The following is a 26,946-nucleotide window of genomic DNA, read 5'->3' as shown; positions in this document are numbered from 1 at the left end:
TCCTTTTGTGTGTAGATGACGACACTGTATTCAGGTCACGACAATACAAATGTTTCCCGGTATGTTTAAAGGTCCTAATGTAGCTGTAGTATTGCCCATTAAGGCACTATACGCTACATAGAAATGATGGAATGAAACTATTTTATGCAAGCAGCCTATTGAATTGCACTACATGTGCTTCACAGTTAAACTGGCTTTTCATCATTCAGCAAATCAATATGTTGTCTGATAATTACTAATTTTGACTGTTGACGAGGAATTCTGAAACAGCCGGAGCCGACGATCGTATATCTATAAACCCAACACCTTGTCATGATTAATTTCTGAGCCGATCAATAGCCTCTAAGCAGATTAGATGGGCGAGTGAATGAATGAGAGTCACCCGAGCAGAGAGAGTGAGAGAAAGAGGGAGGGAGAGAGAGAAAGAGGGAGGTAGAGAGAGAGAGAGAAAGGACCACCAACCCTCTGAGGACAAACTTGCAAGAAGCAGAGCATGCAGAAAAAGCTCCGCAAGACAACAGTGCAGCTGCTCGGCGGGTTTTGAGGCTACACAGGCAGCAGAGATTGTTGCGGATTACAATGATTGCCACAACTCAACAAAACATGACCACGGAGCTGGTATGTGTGAATTTCTCTTTTTTTTTTTCTTTTTTTTTATTCTTTTATTCCTACTTTGTTTTTGTCTTTTTTTTTTGTCTTTTTTTTGTCTTTTTTTTTTTTTTTATCATATCAGATGTGGGTGTGTTGTCCTCTGATGTGCAGCGGGGAAATTGGTGTTTTAGCCTGCTCACCCATTCACACTTTCCTCCTCAATATCCATCTCCCGGACAGGCTTGACTCTGTGCACTGCGGTGCAGGCTGGTGTAACTCGACGTCCAGTCCAGTCTCGATCACTCCTACACCGTCTCTGTCCCATGCAGACTTTTACAGCATTATATCTGCACCCGTAAGAATGCTCTTTTTTTTCTCCAGTATACAGATATTTGTCCCAGCAAAGTGCCATCCAGCTTGTACCTGCACAGTGACAGAGGCAGCTTGCACTGTATGATTGATTATCCCTCTGCTGCATAGGTGTATTGTCAATGAACAAAGATTGTGAGCATCCTCTGTTTACTGCTGTTAATTTAAACAGCCCTTAGTAGTTCTGACATATATAGTTTATTATATTACTCCTATTTTAATTATGTTTTACCTCAGCTCTCCTGTTCAGATGCAACATGGTTTATTTAAACAGGCAAATCCCCTCTGAAACAACTTGTTAACACACTTATTTTTAAATATTACAAGGAGTATAATTAGGTAAATTAAGCATTCGATTTATTTATATTTTATGGCTTGAAGTGTGTTGAACTGTTATGAAATCATGAACAGTTTAATATAATATTAGAGGAAGCGGCACTCTTCCATCAAATTCATCATCACGCTGGTTTTACACTGTGATTTCGGTGGGATTTATTTATCTGCGCATAACTAACCTGCAATGCTTCCTTCTTTTAATAAAACTTTCCAATGTGCCATCAGTCATTGTCCAGAATTTTTTGTTTTTCTGGCGCTTATGTTTCTCTACAGTGCAGTGCAACAATTTCCACCCTTGCCAAGTCAGCAGCTCAGCCCCTTTTTGGTAGAGTTTCAAGCATGTGATCATTAGTACACAGCTTCTTTGGTGGTGAAAATGTTTCAGAGGCTGGACTCAGTAAATTATGTAGAATCTGTATGTATTATGATTCTGGTGTTTGACATTCAGTGACGCTCTAATCTTTAGATGTTTGACCTACATGCTGTTCTGATAAAATCTTGGTGAAACTTGTCTGAAAGCAGTTGTGTGACAATCCTGCAGCACTATTATCTTCTTAAGAGGGCCCCCCCGAGGCTGCGAGACTTAGAGACAATCCATTACGTGCAAATGTCGCAACATCTCAAGCCACAGCCTCCAATCAATGTGCTTTATACAGCAGAGCATTTAATGAGCCAAATCATACTTAATCCTTTGAGGGGATTTAAGGGGTTTTATGGTTACTTCTCTGATGGAGAGGCTGTCATGTGTGTCCAGTCAAGTTAAATTATATTTATGTAGGACAACAGCAGATCACAAATTTGTCTGTACAGCATACCACATCCTCTTTCTTTTAATCCTCGATTCAGATAAGAAAAAAAGTCTGTCGTCTCTGTTGCTGCAGAGTTGCTTGTTTGTGGAATAATGCGGGATACTACTTGTGTCATATGTTTGTGCGTCATAATGAAGTGCATCAACATAAAGGTCCTTTAATATTATTTGTTGCCTGAACCAACTATGAGAGCAATACCACATGCTTCATGCCAGAAAAACACAATGCTTTGGTTCTGGCTCAGTTAATCCCTGGCATTAAGTGAGAAAAGAAACAGCCATTTAAATAGTTTTTTCAAAGGCAATTTTGTTTGAATATTTATCCACAGATAAAGTGACAATATAGCACAGTGAATTCTTACAGTGAGCGCATTACACGCATAGTATTTGCTGGTAGAGTGTCTCTGTCGGGTCTCAGCCTGCTAAAAAAAATGGCATACCCTCTCTCATATTTTACTGTAACTCCATATCGTGTCACCCGTAACACTCCCACATGTGTTTTCCTGATGCTGCTTGTTTCCTAAGGCAGGCAACTCAGCCACTTTAAGTGGCTGGACGTGCTGAGGAAAAGCTCCCTTGTATGGGACCCTTCTGTACAGTAATTTTCTTGCATGTGATGGGGAGCATGAAAAGAAGATAGGGCAGCCTTGCAGCAGTCGAGGCGAAAGCAGCTGGTCTTTCATTTCACTAAGGCTCTTGCTGCATTGTCTGGCAAAAGCCTTGAGGGCATTTTTGCCAGGTTAGTCCCATTTGATGTCTGTGCCACCTACTGTGCACATCTTTTTTTTTAAGATAAGAAATACCAAAGGAAGAATTCTGGTGCAGTGAGTAGAAGCACAGAAATGCCTCTGGATGTGATGAAAAAGAGCCCCATATATGAATCAATATTGAGCTGTAGTATCTCTTTCCAGCAGTTTGATTGCCATCTATTCCAGCCATGTCAAAGTTACAGTCTGCTCTAATGATGACCTTCTTTTTTAATTAGGCACTGACAAATATTGACAAGGTAATACATATGTGGGTTACTTGTTAATCTACAGCTTTCCCTCGTGAGCAATTGCGGTGAATCATTAAAAACAGGAGCCGATAGGTTCTAATGAGGGCTGTATGTGTCTGCCAATAGCTCTCACCCCGTTTTATGTGGGTAGTTATTTAATTGATGCCTTTGCCAATGTCATGTGTGTAATAAAGATTATCGGCAGATGTTAGAGGCATGTACATCCACAGCCAGAAACGCCAAACAGCCAGCATTGGTTCCCCTCATTCCTCTGCATGTGATTTATTGTCGGATGCCTCCAAGACACAGAATAAGGAGTTAAGGAGGTCTCCTGAGCCTAATTTATGAATTCTAAGCACCGCCTGTATTCAGTGCAGCCTACTTGTGGTGCATACTGTGCAGATTGAGCAATTGTGTTTGCCGTGGCTTGCTTCTTCAGTGTGCGAACTCAATCAATACATTTGGAATAGTTTGATTATGCGCAGTGCTTTGAGTAAAAAGAAGTCGGTTGATTGGGATCTCTTCGTGTGCCGTTTGAATAAACGGTTCTACTCTGAAGAGTCTGATTTTTGTAGCTGAAACGGTAGAAAGGTCAGAATAGTTCTTGATATTCCTCAAAAAAGTGTCAAACTTTGCGAGAAACAGTGTTCAACAGAGGGCATCTATCTAAAAAGTCTCCTTTTCCGTCATGGCTGTATTCCCACTATTAATTGTTTCCCTCTGGACTCTGTACAACTGTACACCTTATCGATTCTCTCATTTGGTTGAGTGAAAATCCCTGAGATCTGCTGGCAAATGTAAGAGCTCTATCTCCCTCTTCTATTTCAGCTCTGCAGGATTTGCAAAAAACAAAAAAAATCCTCCCAAGGGGATTCCTTCGGGGAGATTTATCCATAAACAATAAGACCTGTGATTTGCATTCTCGCACCCTTCAGTGTTTGACTGACTCCTCATCCAGGCCTCTTCTGCAACCCCTGTGGGATTACACGGGCTGAATAAAAAGATGGCTCACTGAGGAAGGTCCATGTGTGATTTATTTATCAGTCCAGCTCAGCAGAAAACCTGCTCGGAGATATTTCTGCTTGTCCATCAGTGGCGCTGACTGAGATAAACCAGGCCTGTCATCTGTTCACCTGTTCCAGCAGTTTGTGCTGCATTACATTCCCCACATCTCTTGTCACCAGCAGCCAATCAGCCCCAGCAACTTCCCCAGTGGTTTCTCAGGGGAGTCTGTCAGCGCGTTTACCTCATTTTTGAGTGTGACAAATTCACCCAGATGTGGGATTCTCCTTGTTGGTCTTAATTGGAAGAATAGCCTAATGTCTGTGCTTAGAGGACTCGTAGCAGCGGTGCTTCTCATTAGGAGGATGTTCCTGGTCTCATGTTGTCACATAATTAGAGGTAGGACTTAAAACTCTGAGTATTGAAATCAGCCAAGCAAGAAATTGAGTTTAAAATGTATTTTTCTACGAGATCCTGGCATCACGATGTAATTTAAATATAGTACATATCAAGATATATTAAGATTTTGTACAGTTATGGTACACGACCATCGCTATTGACGGATTGTCATTTTTTTACCAGCATATAACCTGTGGTTCAATTCAAAATGATCTATTTTTCAACCTTGTACCTGTAAGTGCTAAAAATGCATGATTCAGTCCTGACTGTTTTCTACTTCAGCCTTCACAGACTGCAGGTTTCTTCGTCTGATAGAGGGATAATGGTGGTTCTTTGAGAGACTGTGTGCCGAGAGGGCAGGGGAATGAGATAAAGCAGAGAGTTAGAAAGGCCAGTAGATACACTGCCTTGGACATCAATCACCCAGCTCTCGGTCAGCAACTGAAAGTTTAAATATCACTTAAAAGTTGTCCCTGCAGGTGTAACTGGTAGTGGATTTTAATTTGTTATGATTCTGCAACCGAAATGGATCTATTAAAGATGAGACCTTGGAAGGAGTTCTGCTCTGGCAGAATTTGTTATTCGGGTGAAGTAAACCTGCTTCCTCGTACAGTAAGGAGTAAAAACGGCTGAAATGTTGAGATTAATACAAATGTGAATGGAAAAATTATAGCGCATAGCGGCATACAGAAATTGAAACTGAAAAACACCATTTTTATGGTGCAACTACAATGATCTTACACCTCCAGATCTTGCAGAATTCACAATGTTTCTATTTCTTGAAGTGGATTTTTAAGATATCCTGACTCCGGGTATGTAAGTACATTGTGAGTTTCTAGCACTTTAATACACTAAGGAGCTGTTAGTCAAATGGTAAAGGGAGGCAAAGAAGTGTATGCTCGTGGAGAGGAAGTGTTAGGTTATTAAAATAGTGTGGCCAATAGCACCGAATCAAGGACAGCTGGCGTCACCGAGGGAGCGCGGAAGAGCACAATCTGTTGACCAGTGGAGCGCGTAGATGCCCTTCTTCCCCCGCCAGCCTCTCTGACCCCTGGAGGACGGGGCGATCACGACCGGCGAGGTTTTCGAGGGGTATAGCCGAAGGGGTGGGCGGCCATAATGAAGGCTGAGTTTTATGGCTGCTCTGTCACTGAACTCTCACACGCCAGCAGGCGTGTGGCTACAGCTGTGCCAGCCACTCAGTATGAGGGAGTGGAGCACAGCTTGGGAACAGCACGCAGTTGTGTTTAATTGTGACTGATACTGATGCCGGCCCGTTCCATTAGTTCACCTTGATCGCATTCATGGGGTATACAAGGAGTCTCCCCCCTGCGTTCCGAATCGCATGCTATTTATTTTTACTTTCAGTACGTACTGCAGTTACCCTTAAAAAGTATGTACTGTTGCATGTAGCATGTATACAATTGGGAAATAGTACTTCATTGTAGAAATGTGCCTTGAACTTTGACCCTCTTGGTCATTTCTGTCGCGATCCGTAGTGGAACATTTGAAGTAAAAAGAAAAGTGATTTGGAAGGTGTACACTTTCTTTTAATGCCTGTTCTTCTTCTTCGGCTTCTTCCTCCCTTTTTGAGCGAAACATTAGTGCCACCAACTCTCTCGGCGGTTCAGTCGATGTGACGAATCTTCCGCCGCGCAAATTATTGTGGGGCAGAACTACTCGAGTAGCATGCTGTCCTGCATACTGCAAAATACGACCAGAGATAGTAGGACATCCTGGTACTTTTAGCATCCTACGTTTAACATAGTATGTATTACAACAGACTGTTGGTGGCGCTAATGCTCCGTCTGCAAAAGGAAGGAGGAGGAGAAGAAGAAGAGGAATTAAAAGGAAGCCTATTCTTTTTCTTTTTACTTCAAAACTATGGGTCGCAACAGATATGACTAAGAGGGTCAAAGACCAAGACGTATTTGTATGATGAAGTAGTGTGTCCCAATTGTATACATTCTACATGCAACACTACATACTGTTTAAAGGTAGCTGCAGTACGTACTAAAGAAATAATATGCAATTTGGAACGACCATACATGAAGTATGGATACTGGAACGCAGGGTAAACTTGAGGTCCTGGCAACTGTGGCTTTGTAGCTCATTGTACAATCCCATCTTCTGCTTCTTTAAAAAAAAAAAAATTGATTGCCTTGTTAACAACTTCACCCAGAGATATTGAATAAATCCTAACGCACCACAGCAGCTCTTTAAAGATGAAGTAGGTGACAGCTTTTTCTATAGAAGCACAGTGTAGTTCCGGGCTCCACAAGTTTAAGAGGGACCCTTCACCCACCCCCGTTTTGGTAATGACCACATGGCCCATCAGTCATGTAACAGGTGAAATGAGGCGATGGCGAAGAAAAATTACAGTGCGGGCAAAATAGCTGCAGCAATTAGAGGGAGATCTCTTATATGCAACAATTTTATGCAGTTCTCATATGGAAAATTTGTGTAATTCAGCGAAGTCTCTGTGATGCTGAAGACTGGTCTCGGTCCCCTGAGGCTCGCTGTGCTGATATGCCTGTCGGGGAGAAATTTCTGTGAGACTGTGGAAATCAAGCAGCACTAATGTCCTCCTCCCTGGCTGTTTCTCAAATTCATTACTGTGTTTGTGTTTTGTTTTTCGTTTTTTTTTCTCAACATCAGGACCGGGGAAGTTCAGACGGTCCTCCGCGGAACTGGAAGGGCATCGGGATCGCCATGGTGGTGATCCTGGCGGTTATGTCTTTGGTCATCCTCTCCGTCATCCTCCTCACACCTGGTAAGAATGTGTAAAAAGAGAAAGGAAGGACAACAAGGGTGTGAAGAGCTGGAGGGAAGTTAAAGCATTAAGGAGGTGTGATGTGAGGTGGGGAACGAAAGAAACAGTTTAACATTTTAGGGGATAGGCAGAAGCTGCTTAGTTTAGCTTAGCACAAAGATTGGAAAGACGGCTGCAAAAGCTAACCTTGCACTTTCCAGAAGTAGCTAAATCCTCCTACTCGCCCCTCCAAAGCTCTCTAATTAACATTTTAACTCCTGTTTTTTAATCTGTACACAAACCACAGTGTAAATACAACAATTCACCATGGGGTTATAATTTCTGTGACCATTTCTTGGCTCTGAGCAGTTGCCAGGCAACCATGGGAGAATCCAAGAAGGTACTGCTTCCAGCCATGAAATCGTCATTGAGAAATAAAACCCCATAAAACTTTGCTTTTAGTGGACATTAAACAAACAAGATGTAATATCTTCATTAGTAAGCCACAGAGGTGCCGGGAGTTGGATTTTATCATTGAGACATGTTAGCTGTTTCCATCTGCCTCCAATATTCAGCCGAGCTGCCCGACTGCTGGCTGCAGCCTTAAATCTAAAGGACAGATATGCGATATCCGTCATCTGACTCTGCGCCTAAAAGCATGTTTTTTCCAAAATGCTGACCAGAGTGATGCTGAAAATGCAAAAGAATCAATCAATAGTAATAGTAATCAATAGTGAAGCGGAAACGAAGTCTTTGCAGCACATGGGAGATGTGATTTACCACATGTTGCAACATACAGTATGATAACACGGACAAAACATGGAAAAGTTTTCAAATTAAATTTACATGGGCTTCCCGCATTACACCATGAAAATGTTCCAAAACCACTTTTCCCATGGGCATAGTACATGTTTGACATCTGATCACGCATGTAAAATTCATGTTGTTTTTTCTGTAAGGGAGACAAAACAACAAAGATGCTCAGACTCTGCATCTCTGTGAACAAAGGAGAGTTTCTGATGTACTCGCTAACTCTGTCTTCACAGATGAGTCTCACTTGTTGCTCCGTAACCATCTCGCCATGGAGGATCTGGAGAGTGACGAGTTCAAAGTTCACGATCCCAGTGTTGCATGGCTGAACGGTAAGGGTACATGTTTACTGCCACGACGACTTGCTAACGGCAGCCTAACACCGCTTTAATGACGCCGCCTGAAGCTGAAACACTGGTTTGTAGCAGCCGTCTCCACCTCTGTGGATTTGAGTCCTCGGTTTAATAACACACGACCTTCTTCCCTGAACTGTCTCAACCCTGATAGAGAACGAAGTGGCTCTGCGCACCAGAGAGGGACATGTCCTGTCGTTCAGCCTCTCCAGCAACATAACCACAACTCTGCTGGACAACAGCTCCCTGGTGAGTAACGGCACAGTTTATGAGAACAGAGGGCAGATTTTAGTATTGATTGGCTCATATCCACCGACAGCTGCACAAAATGATGGGCCAGGAAAGAGCGAGAGGTGCTTCTGGATTGAGAGAGAGGGAAGCAGTTGAGTCCCTCCGCTCCACATCCCACAGTTCAGACAAAAAAAGATTTGGCGGAGTGACAGTATCAGCTCATTTTCCCCCCCAATCTTGCTGCTCTATGAGCCCTCAACATGCGCCTTCAAAGAGAATTTTCCAAGCAAGGGCATCATTTTGAACACCGCCTCTGCACGACACTGACAGACTTATATGGGTCATCGCTGAAGAGCTTAAAGCAGGGTTGTGTTGTCAGGTTGAGAAGTCTCTCCTCTGTGTTCTCATGTGGTTTGTCATCGCTGCATTTTCCAATCCCTGAAAAATATATTTTCTTTTATGAATAACAAGAAGCACATGGGATTTCCCTAAATAAATGAATTGCTGGGAAAGTTTTAGCTAAATATAGTGTCAACCTTTGAGATTAAGATTCACAGTGAGTGAAACTTTATCACTTTCCAGCTGTAAAAAAGACGATAAAAAGTTCTGAATATATAATCGGTTTAAAGCTAAGTGTAAAAAAATGGTCAAATAATGAGAACAAATCAGGGAAAGGAAGCTTTAATAAATACCAGAGCAGCAAAAATTAAGTTAGTTCAAGAACGTTGGGAAGAAGCACTTGATCTGATGACCTGAGTGGGTTAATGACCCGACTCACTAATATGCAGTATAGTGGAGTCAAATGGCCTTGAAAGTAATTAGAAGTATCTTTTAAATTGAGGAGTAAATCTGAAAAGAAGTCAGCATTGTCAAGTGTCAGGATGAGATGAAAACACTGTGGAGCTTCAGTGAATGTGCAGCATAATTTCGAATCATAATCACGCCAACGCTTCTTGGTTTAAACAAGAATATAATGTATTAACACTGTCAAAAGGTGAAGAGACAAAACAGTGGAGGATATGTTTGAGCCGTCAGTAAGATAAGAAAAGGGCTTAGCTTGTTTCTTAAAGCGTTAAAGAAACGGCCCGAGATGTTTGTCAGTTTAGAGTTTTGGTTACATTTCTCAGTCCTGTTCCTATTTTAGGGCCTAAGTTAGCTAATTATCTTTGATTATTTTTTTAGGGGTAAATAAATAACAATAAAAAAATGTTAAATCCTACTTACCTTGTGTTGCTGCATAGTCTCTTACAGGGGCAAGAAAAAAAACTTGACTTAACTGCGGGAAACATTTGGACAAGAGTCCTCATTTCAGCAAAACACCATCAGACAAAAGTACATTTTCCAAACTCTGTCTCTTTGCAAAACCATATTGTGTTATTGTTCTTCAGTTAGTTCTTGTTTTATTCCAAACTGAACATGAGTGTGTATTCAATTTCACTTGGAAATACATCGCACTACTTATTATGAAGACTATACTGCGATTATTTTACACGTCAAAACGTTTTTTTCGTACTGTTGTTTTTGTCATGAATACTTTCACACAAAATGTAATTAAATGGGAGAAAAGCAACGGTTTTTTAGGAAAGAAATCGATTTTGTTTTTAGCTTTAGACAACGCATCACTGGTGATATGAGTAGTTTTGATAGTTTTTGCATTTTAGACAGTTACGTAACATGCCCACATTTGCAAGCCTTGCAGATTTCACAAAAAACATAAAGATAAACATCATCAGCCAAGAGATGAACAGATACACAACCAAGCTGGCCGGCCACATGCCCTACAGATGATGTGTAAAGGGAGAAACAGAACGGTCCCAGGATTGACCCTTGAGGAACACTCAATGACAGTTAGCAATGAATACAAGGAAGTTGCAATTTGATAAATGAGAAGAAGTGCGATATCAAATAACACAACCCACTTTATCTCCAAGCATCCAAATCTAAAGTTTCTGACCAAGTCTTATCTTATACTGTCCTTTTTCTCCAGGACCTGACCACCACTAAATTCCAAGTGTCTGCGGACAAGAGGTTTGTCCTCCTGGCATATAACATCCGACCGGTAAGTTGGCTCAGATTTACTCCACAAAGCCCCATCCAGCTTTTTACCTTCAGACAATATCATGTAAGGGCTATAAATCATCCACTAATATCGAAGTTATTACCGCTCACAGACCTCCACGTGTCTGTCTGGCTACCACTGTCTCTGTGAAACAACGGCGACAAGCATCCTGATCAGAGCCTCAATAACAACAGGGATAAGGAGCAAGAACATGAAGGAGGGGGGTGGAGGAGAAGGGGTGTGTGTGTGTGTGTGTGTGTGTGTGTGTGTGTGTGTGTGTGCGCGCAAGCTGCTTTCTGCTACTGCAGCAGTTTTTAGTTCTATTACACCACCCGCCAAATGACTGGGATAACATATGAGGAGTTGAATATTTAAACTGGTTGATGGCAGGAGGTGCACGGGGACTGAGGGAGAGTTAGAGTGAGCGATATCTGTGAAGTGGCTAGTTGATAGGTGCGACACGGGGTGGGGGGACATCAAGGAGATGAAGAGTTAAGGTTGGAGCTGCAGTAATGAAATCACCCCTGCTCGTTCGGTGGGGAATTTTAATGAGGAGCTGAAGAGAATCATGATCGCAGGTGGTAGATAAGCATCGGGGTAGACAAAACACAGATCTTTTGCTCACTTTGCTTTTAATACCACATTTCTCCACCCCCCCCCCCCCCCCACACACACACACACACCACCACCACCAACACCACCCCCCTCTCCAGCAGCCGCCTCACTGTAAATACCCGCATCGCTAATAAATTGTTGACTCTTCCCTCAAAGGGCAGGCACGTCGTGTAATGTGCAAGTAATCGGCGGGAGCAGAAAACAGAGTTAAGGAGGAAATGAAGGTCCTCAGCACATTTTCCACGTTTTTTTTTTATTAAAAACCTGGGAGCAGAATTTGCTGTCCTCTCATTTGTTCAGCCGTTCACTCTCTTCTATCTGCCTTTGCTCTAATCACTGCGTATCATATTTTTCTCTGTGTGTGGGGAACGAATGAGCCTGTTGCTGTGTTACAGCATTCGTCACAAACACGGTGCGTCCATTCTAACTGAATTATCGAGCGGTTAGCATGCACTCAATCAGTTTTCAGATATCTGTGCAGAGAATGGGTTTAGATCTTTGCCCAGTTTGTGGGTTGTTCTGGTTGATTCATACCACGTGATTAGCATATTTCCTTTGATGTCAGAAGGGATTGTCTGGTCTCATCTGTATGCTCGGGGTGTATGTACACTCGAGGAAATCAGAGGCAGCAGGCATGCCACCTGGAATCATTTGTTTGTTTAGAAAAATATATTTGTGTGTGAGCCTTGCTGGCATTTTGTGTGCGTGGGGGCTACTCCTCCGTTGTCCCCCTTCTTCTGTAGCTGCCTCCTTTTTTTCTCTCCTCCTTCATCTTCCTCACTCTCACTCACTTTTTTCTGTCTATCTCTGGGGGCGTGGGGGATTTGTGCTGACTAAAGCAGTTTGCGCCAGGCACCGGCTTTGCTGTTCAGAAGAAGAGCAGCACGCTGCTGCTGAGAGTGGCAGAGAATGCGGTGGGGGGAAGACACTCAATGGAGGGGGTTGAAAAATGGGATATGCACCACTTGCCCTTATACACTGCCCAGTTGAAATCAATCAAAATGATTATCAAAGAATGTCAGAGAGGCTCGGCGGAGAGAGCTGCAGCGGAGCGAAATGGATGAGCAGGCTGTGTGTAAAGTTAAAAGGCTTCTCTGGGTTTTGTATCGGGTCTGGAGGCTTTGAGCGGGAGTGGGTGCCTTGTGGGTGAAAATAAATGGATTTTGATAAGAGGGTATACATAGAAGTGAATTGGGGATTTGGCGACAGATGAACAAGAGAAAGCTGATTTTCTACCGGAAAATGCCTTTCCTTAAAGCCCGTTTGAACTAAGCTGGTTTGTTTGTGTTTGTGTGAGAGGAGTAAAGCAAGAAAAGAGGAGAGCGGGATATTTTTAAATCAGTGATGGTGCGATAGCTCAGCGGTGGTTTCTGGGATTGATGCGCAGCTGCAAATGAACTGCTGCCTGCCAAGACGGGGTAGTTTAGGGACAAATAAAATGGCAGGGCAATGGTGTCGGCACCATGCAGCAAACGCTGATGGGCGCCAGTATCAAAGGCAGCGCATTGTGGGGCTGCGAAGAAACGCTCCTGAGGCAGGAACAGAAGGAAAGATACTATTATCTCTGCATTGTGAATCCCACATTTTGAAATAGATCCCGATATCTGTGCTCATGCAAAGGGAGTTGTAATTTCTACACGCGTCCTTTGTCACATTATCCCGCACTATCTTCTGAGTGTTTAAACTGTGTTTTGTGCCCCCGCCCCCACTTTTTTTGGCAGCCCGGAGGAGGGGTGGGTAGTAAAAAAGGGGGGTGACAAGAAGAGCGATCTGGAGGATTTATGATACGTTACTGGCATCCACATTAGAATTAGGACAGATGCTCTCACGCTCTTTCTGTTCATCACACAAGCACACAGCAACCGACGGCCTCACGATTAATCACAAGCAGAATCATCGGGATCCTAAACAAATCATACACAGCTGATTGAACATGGCGCTGATGGCAACGCTGCCTCCTTTGGTCTCGAAGACTGATACTACCTTCAGCTCGTCTTTGCGTCTTCTCTCCTTCCCTCACTCTTTCCTTCAGTGTTTGACCAATTCATGCCTTCCTCTCCCTCTTCTTGTTGTTATTTTGTGGTGCAGCTCCCTTGCTGTCCACGCTCAAAGACTTTACACCGCAATCAGATTTCAATTTCATTTAGATAGCCTGAGAATCTATTTCCCTTCCTTGAGCCCTGCAGCTTTACCCCTGTGTCACTCCACTCATGCATTTTCTAACAACAGACAACACTGAGGGAAAAAAAAAAAAAAAAAATCCAATTTCACAAAGTGTGCCGTATAGAGAATGTGACATTTAATTTCTTTAGGGACGGGTTTTTCCAGGTGGCTAGGCCAGCGGGCAAATACGCTGCTTCCAACTCTTTACTTGAGAAAAACAAAAGAAAAAAAGACGACAATGGTAATCAATATATTAGCAGGAACTCATCAGGAAATGCTTTGATCAATCGTGGTTAACACGCACACGTACACATGCGCACGTGCATTGATTCCGGTCTCTTCGTCTTTCTTCAGCATGTTACTGTAAACATTCGGAGCTGCTCATGCTTGTGTCGAGGTTGTGAAACAGATGTCAGCCACAATACAGCCCAGCGGGAAGGATATTAGCTCTAATGATGCTATTTAATAAGAATTTTTGTCTAAGGTTTGGTACTTTTTTTTCACATGCTGTGTCTTTACTGTTGTCTTTTTTATTCGGTTTTCAGGGTCCCACTTTATGTTATGCACTTGTGATCTCAGTAATGATGTAATACGGATGAAATTTCTGCAAATGAATGATATAAATTAAGTCTATAGCCAAATGTGAATATGCAATTTGCGCAGTAAAAATCAAAGCTATATTAAAGCACCATTGGAAATGACCACACTTATGGATTATTATAGTAGAAGGCATTTTGCTGCTGGTAAAAGAATAACACTAAATCCCACTACTATGAATGAAATAATTCTGGGATCACTGAGCATTTACCTTTCTAATTTTTTTTGAACAATTGTTTCTGCTTTTTTTTTTTTTTTATAAAAGCAATAAGCCACTTCACGCAGTGCTTTGCAGTGATTATAGAAGAGTTTAGATAATGCAAACACAGCTTCCTGTTGCTTATTGCTTTATCATAAGGTTGAAATTCACAACTTTTGTTTCATTTGCATTTGACTTTATTTAAACACGTTAAAGAGCATGTGTGAGCACTGAAATATGTGTGTTTTCATCTCTGTGCGGCACACCTGTGTGCATGATATCCTCTACCTCTTTCAGGTGTTCTCTCAGTCCTTCACAGCCTCCTATGCTATCTACAATGTGGCTAATGGGTAGGTGCAATCGTGAATGCTAATGCATGGGCTGCACTGGGCATGAGCGTTACCAATGCAAGCAGACCTGTGGACTGAAAAAAAACCTCCCTCCCAAAGTGTGTCTCATTGAATCATGTTTTCGTCAGACATGCAGTCATTCATCAGTGGTTTTTCAAGGCTCGATATACCGACGTAAGGTTTGTGCTGTTATTCAGATTTCACTGCCTGAGACTCATATTCAGCATCATCAGTGGAAAAAAAAACAAAACAACAACTCTATGGTGGCTCTTGAACTTCTGAGGAGTGATTCCCGAAAACGATTTTTAGGAAGACCTGCAGTACTGATCATTGCCTGAGTATGCCTTGGAGGAAAAATGTTTGCCTGTCCAGAAGAAGAAAAAAAAGTGTGTCTAAAAATACGGGGGAAAAAATAAATGTTGCACTCTTGCATGAACCAACTCCATTTCTGTTTCGGTTTTTTTCCTCTCTGCATCTTGGTGCGGTATCTCTATCGAGGGCAGGGCATGGACGGACCTCAAAGGGCTTCAAATAGGACAGTAATCCCTAATGGAGCGCTTATGTCTGAGTTTTTGTGTGTGTTACAGGGAACTGCAGGACCTTAACCATCCGAAGAGGGCAGTGCTACAGTATGCTTCCTGGGGACCTCAGGGGAACCAGCTGGTGAGTGAGGAGCCATTTACCAGATTTATGTGTTGGAATCTACTACAACTAAAACTGTCAATATGACGAGAGGATATTCTCACCCCTTATAATTTATAAGAACGCAGTCTACCTGTGAAAGCACCTGCCATTTTTTTTAATCATGGTAACATAAATGGTGCCACGTCATTATGAGATGAACTCATCTTAGCTGCAGTGGCTGTGTTAATATAATGGGGTTGTTTTACACTCACAATATCGTTCATCTACTTCCCCTGTAATGTAACTGGCTTTTGCTGCTATGTCAGTGTTTATCTGCAGCACATTAACTGGCAAGTAAAGATGGTTTGCCTCCCACCCGTGTGTGTGTGTGTGTGCCGGCCAACGATTCATTCATTTTGGACGGTTTCCGCCGCTCAAATCAGGCAACCGGCTCTGAAGTCTGCAACCTCGCTGTCTCTGATAACGGATTGGAGCTGTCCATGTGTGCCTCTCCTGCCAGGCCTACGTGTTTGACGGAGATATCTACTACAAGCCGAGTGTGACCAGCAAGCCCCTGCGTCTCACATCCACCGACGAGGAGCAGAATGTGCTGAACGGGCTCTCTGACTGGACTTACGAAGGTGCGATAAAGTCCGGCTTCACACTCAACAATAATTATGAGCAGACTTGCGCGACGAGTTTGACATTCAAAAACGTTCTGTCTTCTATAACAGAGGAGGTGCTGTTGAAATATGCTGCCCACTGGTGGTCTGTGGATGGTGCCCGGCTGGCATACCTCAGCATCAACAACTCTGCCACACCCGTGATGGAAATACCTCACTTCTTAGGTGGTCTCTACCCCTCCAATGTGCTCTTCCCCTACCCCAAGGTGAGAACTGGTTGAAACAAGATCGTCCACAGTCACGCTCGCAGCTCCGTGAGGCCGTGCTGAGGCTGTGCAGTCATCCTTTGAGTCAGCATGTTCACAATGATGACGTTAACATACTGCTGTTTCGCCGATGTAATGTTTACCATTTTTACTTTCACGTGTTACCATTTAGCATTAAATAAAAAGCTGAGGATAATAGGAATTTCATTAGTTTTGCAGGACAAATTTAAATGTTGCTCATTGATAGCAACATTTCATGACGATCCACCCAGTTGTTGCTGAAATACAGTCGCTTCAGAAAATAATCCCTCACGTTTTGTACTTTATTGTGTTGTACATTTCCTTTTAAATTGATAATATTGGCAATTTTCCCACCAATCTACAATCAATAACTCACAAATAAATGCATGTTTTTAAAAACATTCGCAAATCTCTCATTTACAAGAGTATTCAGACCCTTTTTAATACTTTGTGAAAGCCCATTAAGCAGCCATTCAGCTGCTCAAATTTCCCAGACTAAATTTAAAACCAAATTTAAATCAGCAACAATTAAGTGCGTAAAAAGCGATGGGGTGTATATACTTTATGAAGCGACTGTGTTTTAGCCTGCACCGCAGCGGTGGACTGACTGACTGATCGACCGACATTGCTGCCCCTGGACTCCCGCTGCCAGCATGTCTAAAAATATTTGCCAGAACGTATGCTTAACATTTTTCCTTTTATCTTGTGTGCTCACAGGCCGGCTCCAGTATCCCATCAGTCAGTCTGTTTGTGGTGAATCTGTATGGTCCAGCTCACACTCTGGAGATGATGCCTCCTGACTCCCTCCGGGCCAGGTAACTCCACCTGTGTGAATGTAAAAAACAGAATAAACCGTTACCCGCCTCAGAAACCCCATCAGAAATGATTGCACATTGAAATTCCTCTCCCCTTCACTGTTTAGCTTTCTTTTTTTCCCCCTGTTCTTTTGCACCACTTTCCCTGTGTATCATTTTCTGCATCGCCTCTTCAGAGACAGCTACATCTCCATGGTGACTTGGATCAGCAGCACCCGGCTCGCGGTTCGTTGGCTGAACCGTGCCCAGAACCAATCACTGCTGTGCGTGTGTGAGGCCACCACAGGAGCATGCTCAGAGGTGAGTGGTCATCAGTTGTTCCACATTAGTAATCAGACCGGCCTCTGCTCCAATATACAGCTTTAATAGAATTTTTGCTTCATTTACACAGTGTTGGGAGTTGAGATTGATTTCCTTAAGCTCTCAAATCTCTACTGGCTAGATTCATATTTAAGGTCATTTGCTGCCTGACAAGAATTTTCATTGATGTATTGCAGTATTTCATTGCTGCTGCTCGTCTGTAATTCCTCACAGATTTAAGTGAAGTATTAATTTCATTTTTAATAATTAACATGTACAAGTTTTATTCACAAAATGTTATTTACATCCACTTTAGAAACAAAATTGCTTTGCAAATGGTGTGGCTAATAACTTTTCTAAATTGTGAAATTTTAAATCCGTAGAAACACAAAATGGCCATGGACATAATGCAAAACCAACGACAGGTATGTATTGCTTGTGTTTTACACCAATTTATCACTGCAGTCTTTTTTTTTTTTTTTTGACTCCATATTTTTTTTTCCTCTACAGGATGTGCAACTGTTTTCAGAGGACGCCTCTGTTTTTTATACGATCCTGCCAGCAAAACAAGGCGCTCGTGGAGAGTTTCACCACATTGCTGGTCTCACAGCGCAGGTCAATTTTTGGCACTATTCCTCCTTCATATCATCCCTGTATACACTCAACAAAATGTACTGCCAAGTTCTTGGAAAGGACGCAGGAGAGGGCTTATTGTTGCCAACATTAACATTCAATTCACAAACAGCAGCTCTGATGGACGTTCCTGCAGTCGGTATGCAAATTGCACGCTCTCTCTCAAAACTTCTAACGTCTGTGGCGTTGAGTTGCCTGATAAAACTACACATTCCAGAGTGGCCTGATTTTGTGAGCAGCCCGAGGGACACCTGCGCAGTAATCATGCCGTTTCATCAGCACCTTGATGTGCCACAGCTGTCAGGTGGATTATGTTGGCAGAAGCAAAGTGCTAACTAACATGTGCTTTAACAAATTTGGGAATTTAAATTGGAGCAATAACCTTTTTTATTTGCATAAAAGAAGTCTTAGAGCTTTTACTTTAACTTCAACAAGAAATGAGTGTGAAAACAAAAGTGTAGTGTTTATCATTTTATTGAGTGTATTTCTGACATAACTGGTTCATTTCATTTCATTTCAACATAAAACCGTGAATGACTACAAACCTGAGCAGCACAGAGGCTAGTCTGCTTTTCTCACCCTCTCCTCCACCTCTTTTACTTGCAAAGCCATTTTAATTGTATATTATTGAATGCATTACTTTTCCCCAAATTGCTAAACCATCCATTTATCTCAGAACTTATTTCCCTGATTAATTTTCTTGGTGCTTTGCTGTTCATATTTCTGAAGGAATTAATTTAAGCTCAGTTAACGAACTTACTCATCCTGAGCGGCGTGATTAAAACGTTTAATGTTGCTTTTTGTAAGAAACAAACTATACAGGATGAAATGATATCTGCTGATTTTTTGCTCAATTTAGACTAAGACTTAAAGGCATGTGTACAGATGTATGCCATTAGCTGCTGAGGCTAAAATCCAGAGTTTTCTCCTTTATGTCTCTCTGACTTCACTTCCACCATTAAAATAACCATAATTTTTTTTTAAAAAAAGGTACTTTTTCTGAACTCTCTTGCCTTCAGTGTCTTCATGCGGTTTAACTTTATGAACCCGTCTTCACTTTTGTTGCCATCCTCTGACACGCGCTTGCCGTACAGCTGCACCTATTTCTATTCTGTACATGTGACGGCTTCTGCATTGCCCTTCATCCCTGTGTGTCTCTGTGCAACGCAGGCTGCCATCCCCTCTATCCCGCCTCGCTTCTTGACATCGGGGAGCTGGGACGTCACCCTGCTCTGCACCCTTGACGAGAAGGCTGGAAAGATGTATGTGAGCGCCACAGCGCGTGGAGCTGGGTTGAATCACCCTTTATCAGCGCACAGCCTCTTTCTACGAACACGCGAGGGACAGCGGGGGGGTTAGAGTCGAATATTGGCCATCATTAAAATGATCATCTCCTCCTGTAAACTCGGAGAAAATGTTAGATGCGTCAACCGCTTCAGAGAAAATTCCTTCGATAGGACAGACTCTGCGGAAGGGAAACGATACACTTATGATAGTAACTAAAAAATAATGAAAATAAGCCATTTTAACATTTAGCATTGGTCTTGGTTAAAAGGCCGAAGGAAATAGCTCTGACTGACTTTGGCAGGCTCTGAATCTGAAGAGGACAAAGGATTACTTGCACTTGGACAGAGCAGATTATTGCTTAAATCTGTCTTTATCCTGCTGGGGGCAGAAACCCCACATGTACCGATTGACTGAGGTGTGTGAGCATCACAGACAAGCAAGGAAAGTAAATCGTATGTAGACAGTTATTTTCAGGCCTAAAAACCCTCGGGCTTATACGGCTTTTTGCCTCCGGTAATCCTGTCCTGCAGCATTCCACTTAAATTCATACAGAAGAACACGACTGATACTGGGAGGCACATTGACATGAATGAATTCACCATCCCTAATGATGCTGTGCAAGATAAATGCAGTACAAGGCTGATTTTATTAACATTCTCAAATATGTAAAGAAGTGGAGATAAATTATTGTCATGAATAATTAATATCCCGAATCATTAGGATGAATTTAAAACATCCAAATGTTTGACAATGTTGAGTAACTCACTCTGTTTGTGGTTCATTTTTCTCATCATCAGTTACTTCCTGAGCACAGAAGAATCCAGGCACAGCAGACACCTTTACAGGTATGCAACTTCCCTCTGAAAAATGGCCCTACCTTGTGTGGAAAGTTATTTTTACATATCATAGTTTGAGTGCATTCAAATATCTATTGCTTCATTTTCCTGGTCAAAAATGACCATGTCAAATATCCATAATACCATTCTTTGTTTGCACTATTGTAATTTTAAATATCTTAAATGTTATTCTTCTTATTAGAATTATGACTATAAAATATCTGCAACAGATTTGTGGATGTGGATATGCTATTGTTAATTTATATTTCTAATCACTCGTATTCAAAATAACATTTTTACTGGTCACAAAAATTTTGGACTTAAAAAAAATTACATTCTGAATTCGATGGAATATTTATCATTTTGAATATCTGACATTAAACTTATGACTCGTGACAACATAAATCTATATATCTGAAATGGGAGTATTTCTGAGTAAGAATTTTATTGCAGATATCCAAACTGTTCATTCTGGATCTCAAAATTAAATCGTGGATATCTGAAGTTGATACCCAGATCCCTATGAATGGCAAAAGATATGTGGTTTCTCATAGGAGGGATGGTGTTGTGGATATCTAAAATGACAGTAGTGGACACAAAGAATGTAACTCTGAACATCTGAAATGTTCATTTTGACGAGGAAGAATTAAATTACCAATATCTTTAACACATATCCACTGAAAGCAATGAAATACCCACTTTTGTTAAGGATATCTGAAAAAAGTAGTTTTGACAAGGAAATTCAGAGTCGGAGGTAACTTGAAATACAATTTCTGCTATTGAGAATACTTTTTGTCTATAGCTTTAACCACCGTTATATCAAGTAAGGATGTAATTTTGACCTTGAAACATGCAATTGCAGATATCTAAAATGCTTGCCATAAAATCCTACAAGGACTCCGTTCAACGTTCTACTTATAATGAGGCTAATTAAAATTGAAATATTCCTATCATGTAGCATGCTGGCATTACTTGTACAGTCTGTAATTTCTCAGAGCTATTTGCTGATGTCAGTAGGCTTTACGTTGTTAACAAAGTCAATGCCAGCGTGTTAATTTGTAGCAGGTGTTGAAGAAGTTAAGTCCATTATTTGGAGCTACTGAGGTGTCTCACCCAGGACTGACCCTGTCTGGCTGTCACGCCTCGCTTCGCCTACCTCAGGAGCTGCTGCGTCGTGTTGAGTAAAAAAAAAAAAAAAAAAAAAAAAAAAAAAAAAAAAAATTCCACAGTGATTAAATGTCCAGGGTCCCTTTTCCAGCAATAAACCAACACGCAACTTACAGCTTGACTTAACTTTATCGCAAAAAGACCGTTTGACATTCCGGCGTCAAATACCACACACCTGGTCTGTAAATATTACTACAGCGACACCTAGAGGACAAACAGTGAATAACATTTGAAATCTGGGTCTTCCCAGCAACGTGTCTGTCTCCTTCAGGTAGCTTGTGTTCACTGCCTCTTAGTTCAACCTGTTAGCGTGCAAATATTTGTTTAATTAGCTGGCTGGAAAAAAAAAACAAAAAAAAACACAAAGCACAGCAGAGGTTGGTGGAAACGTTATTAATGTTGCAGAAATTTGGTCATAAACGATAATGCACTTTTTTTTGCCTATTGGGGGTACTGGGTGAAAAATCATTTTGAGTGCAATGTGACTGAATTTAATTTCATCACAATCCGGGAAATAGCTTTCAAGATATTTCAATTAAACCTAAAAGTGTGAGACTCGCGGGGGGATTTCACGGGAAACGCCAGCAGGATACATCATCTGGGAACCATGAATGTCTGAATTCTCATAGCTAAAAAAGCAATCAGAAGAGTAACGGCTCACAACAGTATGTTTATATGTAAATCCAATTTTATGTGCAGTATAAAAGAGCTCAGTTGACACATTTATATCAGATAAAAATCCTTCTTAGGGTGATGGCCATGCGACTCTACTACTGAGGCCAGAGTCTCTTGATAATAATGCCTGTGATGAACACCCGTCTGCTCCCTCACCAGCCTCCCAGCTTTTCATATCTTTTTATTAATTTACATAGCTTTGGGCTTGAGGAAATGACTTAATACTATGGAGGTGGGAAGAGGGCTTGTTTAAACTCGGCCTGTGATTAATCCTGAATGAAATTTGTAAGCAGTGGAGTGGAGAGGGACATTTAGTGACTCAACATCGCCTAACAGAGCAATCTGTATAACGACTTTTATGTCTAACCTCATTGAACCTCGTTTGTCTCTGAAAAGTCAACTGCCTCAGTAGTTTGTCTCTAGATACCCACACTGTCCTCTATATTGGAGCAGTAATTTGAGCCTCTTGTGGACCAAATCAAACCGCTTTAAACTGCCCTGTTCTTTTGTGGATAACCTTTTGTTTTCTTATTTCCAAGTGTGGACCTGGACGGAGTGTTTCAGCGCCAGTGCATCTCCTGTAATCTCATAGATGGATGTCGGTTCTTTAAAGCTGTTTTCAGCCCCAATCAAACCCACTTCACCCTCTACTGCTTGGGTAAATCACACACACACACACACACACACACACACACACACACACACACACACACACACACACACACACACACACACACTCACGGTGAATATAAATGCTCAATACAGCCCAGACAGTTGGTTTTTATAATGCTGTCATTTTGAATAATCCTCAGGTCCAAGAATACCTAAAGTGACAGTTCACAGTACAAAGGACCCCTCAAGTGAGTGTTACATCTGCTCGTCTGACTAATGGTACAATAATACACACACACACACACACACACACACACACACACACACACACACACACACACACACACACACACACGGACTGCAGTTTCCCCCAGCAGCCTGCAGAGAGCAATAAAGTACAGATTCATTAAAGTCATGCTTGTGAACACTGCCCTCTGTCTGTGGCTCTTAAATTCAACCATTTACATGGGGATGAGGAAGATTTAATCCACAACTTGATGCTTTACTGAGCCTTAATATTAAAGAATATGAGACAGTGGTGTTTTATCTCCTGTAGGATATGTCGTCTTGGAGGATAACAGCCCTCTGTCTAAAGCTCTGGAGGACAAGAGGCTCCCTGAGACTCTGTTCAGGACGCTCCCAGCAGACAACCATGGTACAACAAAGATAAAAAATACTTCTTTCATTTAAGCTCTCACATTGTTAAGTGAACAATACTTGCAAAACAAGTATCTCAGCCTGGAGGAGGCAACTACAATAACATTTTCACAAAAATTGTGTGTTTAGATATTTGGTCATAGTGAAAATTACAATATAATAGTTTCTGTGGTTCAGATGTATTTCAGGCACAAGTTTCAACTGTAGTAGTGACCCGAACATATCTATGGACAGTTGCCCTTGTTCAGGCCTTGTTTGCTCTCCACAGATCTGCACCTGAAACTATCTCTACCTCAGGGCTATGAGGCCAACCTCCACCCTCTTCTCATCATTGTGTAAGTGATTCATCAAGCACGCTGAATGAATGGCAGAGGGATGTTTAAAGCCACATGTTTCACAATCTATGATCTCTAGCCTTTTTCTTTACTCCTGCAAGCCCTAACAACTGTCACCACACTGGCTCATCCTGTGCGTCTTGTCACTCAGAGACGGCATTCCCGGCAGTCAGTCAGTGACGGAGGAATTTGCCCTCGACTGGCCTCAGGTCCTCTCCAGCATGCACAGCGTGGCCTTGGCCTGGGTGGACGGCAGGAGCGGGGTCGGCCGCGGACAGAAGACCACCGCTGTGGATCCACGCAAGCTCGGCTCGCTGAGAGTCAAAGATTATCTGGGAATTGTAGAGTCAGTAGAGTTATGTAATAAAATAAGGCTGTATAATTGAAGTGTGACCATAAAGCCTGTTAATATAGAAACTGAAGGGCTTTTATGATGTTTCCACAGGTTGCTGATGCAGCTGCCTTATATTGATGATCGTCGGATGGCCCTTTATGGAAAGGTTACCGCAGTTTTTTATTTGGAAGCTTTATTCTTTCCTATTGAAGTCATCAAAGCTAAAACACTCTTTAACACTTTTCTATTCTCATCACAGGCATTCGGTGGTTATTTAACTCTCAAAATGTTAGCTGCAACCGATAAACTCTTTCAATGCACGGCTGCTGTGGCACCAATAACTGACTTCAGGCTTTATAGTGAGTTGAGATCGTGTCATTAACTATTCACATAATGAGGCCATGGAAATTGTGCAGAAACTCAGAGGCACTTCAGAGTAAAAATGATTCTCTTGTTTTCAGGCGCTGCATTCTCTGAGCGGTATCTGGGCCTTCCAGCAAAAGAGGAACATGCTTACTCGGTGAGGCTCTAAGGCTCTTCGGTATATGTGGTTTTGATGTTAACAGCGATAAGAACTGTGATCATAAACTCATTTGCAAGTTAACCCCATAAAACAAATACAATCTCTTACACTAATCCTGCAATAAATCTTGTTTTCATAATTGCTAGTGTTTTGATTATTTTTTTTTCAACTGTTTTAGGAACATATTGATAGAAATGTATTGTTATTTTTGCGGCCGTAGTTTGCAGAGCTGTTAATTTGTATTGTGCCATATGGAAAGGTGTTTCTAATATTTTGTCCATCCCATTTATATCAGTGAAAGTTCACAAAATAAGACATGTCTCACTATAATGCAACACAATTCATCTGCAAACTACAACCTCCAAAATGACCATGAGTCTATCCTCACTGGTATATCTGGGCTGGCTGAAAAACCTCCCAGTGTAACAGTGCAATACAATTCAATAGCACCACAAACCAAGGCCTCCAAGAAGACTATGAAGTTTAAGCAACACCTCTCAAAGCTTTAAACATAAACTGTACATTAAAACTTGAATAAAGGTTGGATTTTTTTTCCAAAGTTATTGCGATTGACTGCATTAAATTTAGCTGGCAGTATCCAATAAACTACATATATTGTAATGTTGTATCCTTTCAGACTGCCTCCCTGCTGGAGGAGGTTAACAAGCTAAAAGACGAGAATTTCCTCATTCTCCATGGAACTGCAGATGGTGAGATTTTCTTCACAATTTATACAGAATTTTAGAGTGAATTATTGTGTCCGTTTCTCATTCATAATTCACATGTTTGTGTATCTGTGTGTGTTCGACCAAAGCCAGGGTACACTTCCAGCACAGCGCTGAGCTCCTGAGCCGACTGGTGAAGGTGGAGGCCAACTACTCCCTCCAGCTGTACCCAGACGAGGGCCACGTCCTAAGAGAGCCCCGCAGCGTCCAACACTTTCAGCGGACTGTGGTGAACTACCTCCAAACCTGCTTGAAGCACAGCGCCTTCGTAGGTCCCATACCGGATGCAGAGGAGCAAGATGACTGAGCCCAGAGTTCCTCTTCCCTTCTTCTGGAGGAACTCTCTTTGGACTGTATGCCATCTTATGCATTACGTTGGGTCAGATTGCCAGGCACAAGAGCACAGGAGTGGGGACCAAACACATCAGATCACCTCCTACAGCTTCTGGAAAATTTCATGTACTGTATAACGTGTTGCACACAATTATTTATGCTGTTTAATTGTATGTTTGAGGCCCCGTGTGTTTACAAAATTCACTTGAGATGATGTGGACTATAGACGGCTACTGATTCTGCCAAAAGTTTACAACAATTTTAAAGCATGCATGTCATAATGGCTGCATGATGGGCATCAGTTTACATTGCATTTTGTGTGTTTTGTAGGTTTTAAATCTCGCCCACAGGGGCTAAAAGTGCAAACTCTGCCAACAGCCGGGAACACACTTGCTGACTTTTAAGAATGCTCACTGAGAATACTCAGCCTTACACATTTAATGATTTTACGATTGCATAAAATGCTTGAAGTTTTCCATACAGGTTGTTGAATAAACCAGCGAAAGGATCACCTTCAGAATGAGGCAGATTCTGGTCTTGTGAAACCAAACATTAGCAACAGCTCTGATGCAAGATATCTGAACCCCAACTTCGAAGATACCATGCTAACTGTCTCTACATGGTCTCTGGTCTGTGCATACCCCGCACGATCTGTAAGATGTCATTTTAGTTATTTTAGGTGTTTTATTTATAGCGTGTTCCTGGCTCAAAGCATAAAGATCATTCTAAATGTGCCAAATACATTTTGTGGACTTTATCCACTGGTTTTATTTGCAATGTGTGGTTAGGAATGAGAATGCAACTGAGACTTATTTACACTACAAGCTCCAATTCAAGAATAACCACAAGAACATCTATGCAGGTGTCTTGTGTACTGCATTTGAAAGTACAGTATGTTTCTGTTTTGATACATCTTATCAAAATGCATTTTAACCATTTCTTGTGCATTACAAAATTAAATTATTTCTTTCAACAAACTGTTGGACCTTTTTTTTTTTTTTTTTTTTACAGTTCACAAAGCGGGTGGGCCTGATCATCAAACTATCAACAATGCAGTTGGTTTGAAACAAAAGCCACTGAGTCGGGACAAGCAGCTCTTGAAAATAAAGCTTGAACTTCTTGCTTTACAGCAAAAAAAAAAGAAATCATTTAGGTTCCTTCACCAATCATTATGGCTTTTGTCTAACAAATTCATTTGGAGAGATGATTATGGACAAATCACTATAGTAACTTTGATGTCTGAAAAAGTACCACTATGGAGCTGAGATGAATTGGTAATAATAATAGGCAGCCTCTTTTTTTTTTTTTTCCGTCAGAGATTATGCCATTATTAAAATCATGTGATAAAGTCTCTGACTTTAATCTCATTACCACATTTTCACAATTATGGCAACACACAATATTCCCTTTTGCTACGCTCGTGTAGACGGGAATCCATGTTGGATCAACCATGACGCTGCAATCGTCAGACAATAGTTTTATTTGTTTAATCCAACGGGATTAAATCGAGAGGAGCAAACTTTATAAAGTTTCTTGAACAAACGCCCCC

The 26,946-nt window shown here is 41.7% G+C and overlaps 1 protein-coding gene across 2 annotated transcripts; it reads left to right on the top strand.

Annotated features, from left to right (window-relative positions):
• The first annotated feature begins 446 nt into the window (after positions 1 to 446).
• Positions 447 to 26,374, top strand: LOC138192770 (inactive dipeptidyl peptidase 10). Of its 2 annotated transcripts, XM_069140415.1 has the most exons (26): positions 449 to 618; positions 832 to 946; positions 7,161 to 7,275; positions 8,301 to 8,396; positions 8,572 to 8,666; positions 10,636 to 10,707; positions 14,579 to 14,631; positions 15,219 to 15,294; positions 15,776 to 15,896; positions 15,990 to 16,144; positions 16,883 to 16,980; positions 17,157 to 17,280; positions 17,664 to 17,705; positions 17,791 to 17,895; positions 19,084 to 19,175; positions 19,998 to 20,045; positions 22,418 to 22,536; positions 22,691 to 22,738; positions 23,047 to 23,145; positions 23,416 to 23,482; positions 23,634 to 23,828; positions 23,928 to 23,982; positions 24,076 to 24,175; positions 24,278 to 24,336; positions 24,977 to 25,049; positions 25,154 to 26,374. In XM_069140415.1, exons 3-26 carry the CDS (start codon positions 7,215 to 7,217, stop codon positions 25,369 to 25,371), a joined length of 2,271 nt encoding a protein of 756 aa, XP_068996516.1. In that variant the 5' UTR covers positions 449 to 618; positions 832 to 946; positions 7,161 to 7,214; the 3' UTR covers positions 25,372 to 26,374. The 2 variants fall into 2 exon arrangements, with proteins under 2 accessions (XP_068996515.1, XP_068996516.1); XM_069140414.1 differs by lacking the exon at positions 832 to 946 and having other exon boundaries at positions 447 to 618.
• The last annotated feature ends 572 nt before the right edge of the window (positions 26,375 to 26,946 follow it).

Source organism: Embiotoca jacksoni, unplaced genomic scaffold (assembly GCF_022577435.1).
Source record: "Embiotoca jacksoni isolate LCO1_2020_lvr unplaced genomic scaffold, fEmbJac1.0.p SCAF_9, whole genome shotgun sequence".
In the NCBI taxonomy this organism is placed as follows: Eukaryota; Metazoa; Chordata; class Actinopteri; family Embiotocidae; genus Embiotoca; species Embiotoca jacksoni.
The sequence above is the reverse complement of the archived record's forward strand: the minus strand, read 5'-3'. Positions and strand labels throughout refer to the sequence as shown.

What these genes read in the sequence shown, in the direction of transcription:
- LOC138192770 (XM_069140414.1), top strand. Translation starts at nt 580, where the DNA reads ATGATTGCCACAACTCAACAAAACATGACCACGGAGCTG. An exon ending in ATCTACAATGTGGCTAATGG is followed by an intron (nt 14,632 to 15,218) that starts GTAGGTGCAATC and finishes TGTGTGTTACAG; the next exon opens with GGAACTGCAGGACCTTAACC. An exon ending in GACCTCAGGGGAACCAGCTG is followed by an intron (nt 15,295 to 15,775) that starts GTGAGTGAGGAG and finishes CTCTCCTGCCAG; the next exon opens with GCCTACGTGTTTGACGGAGA.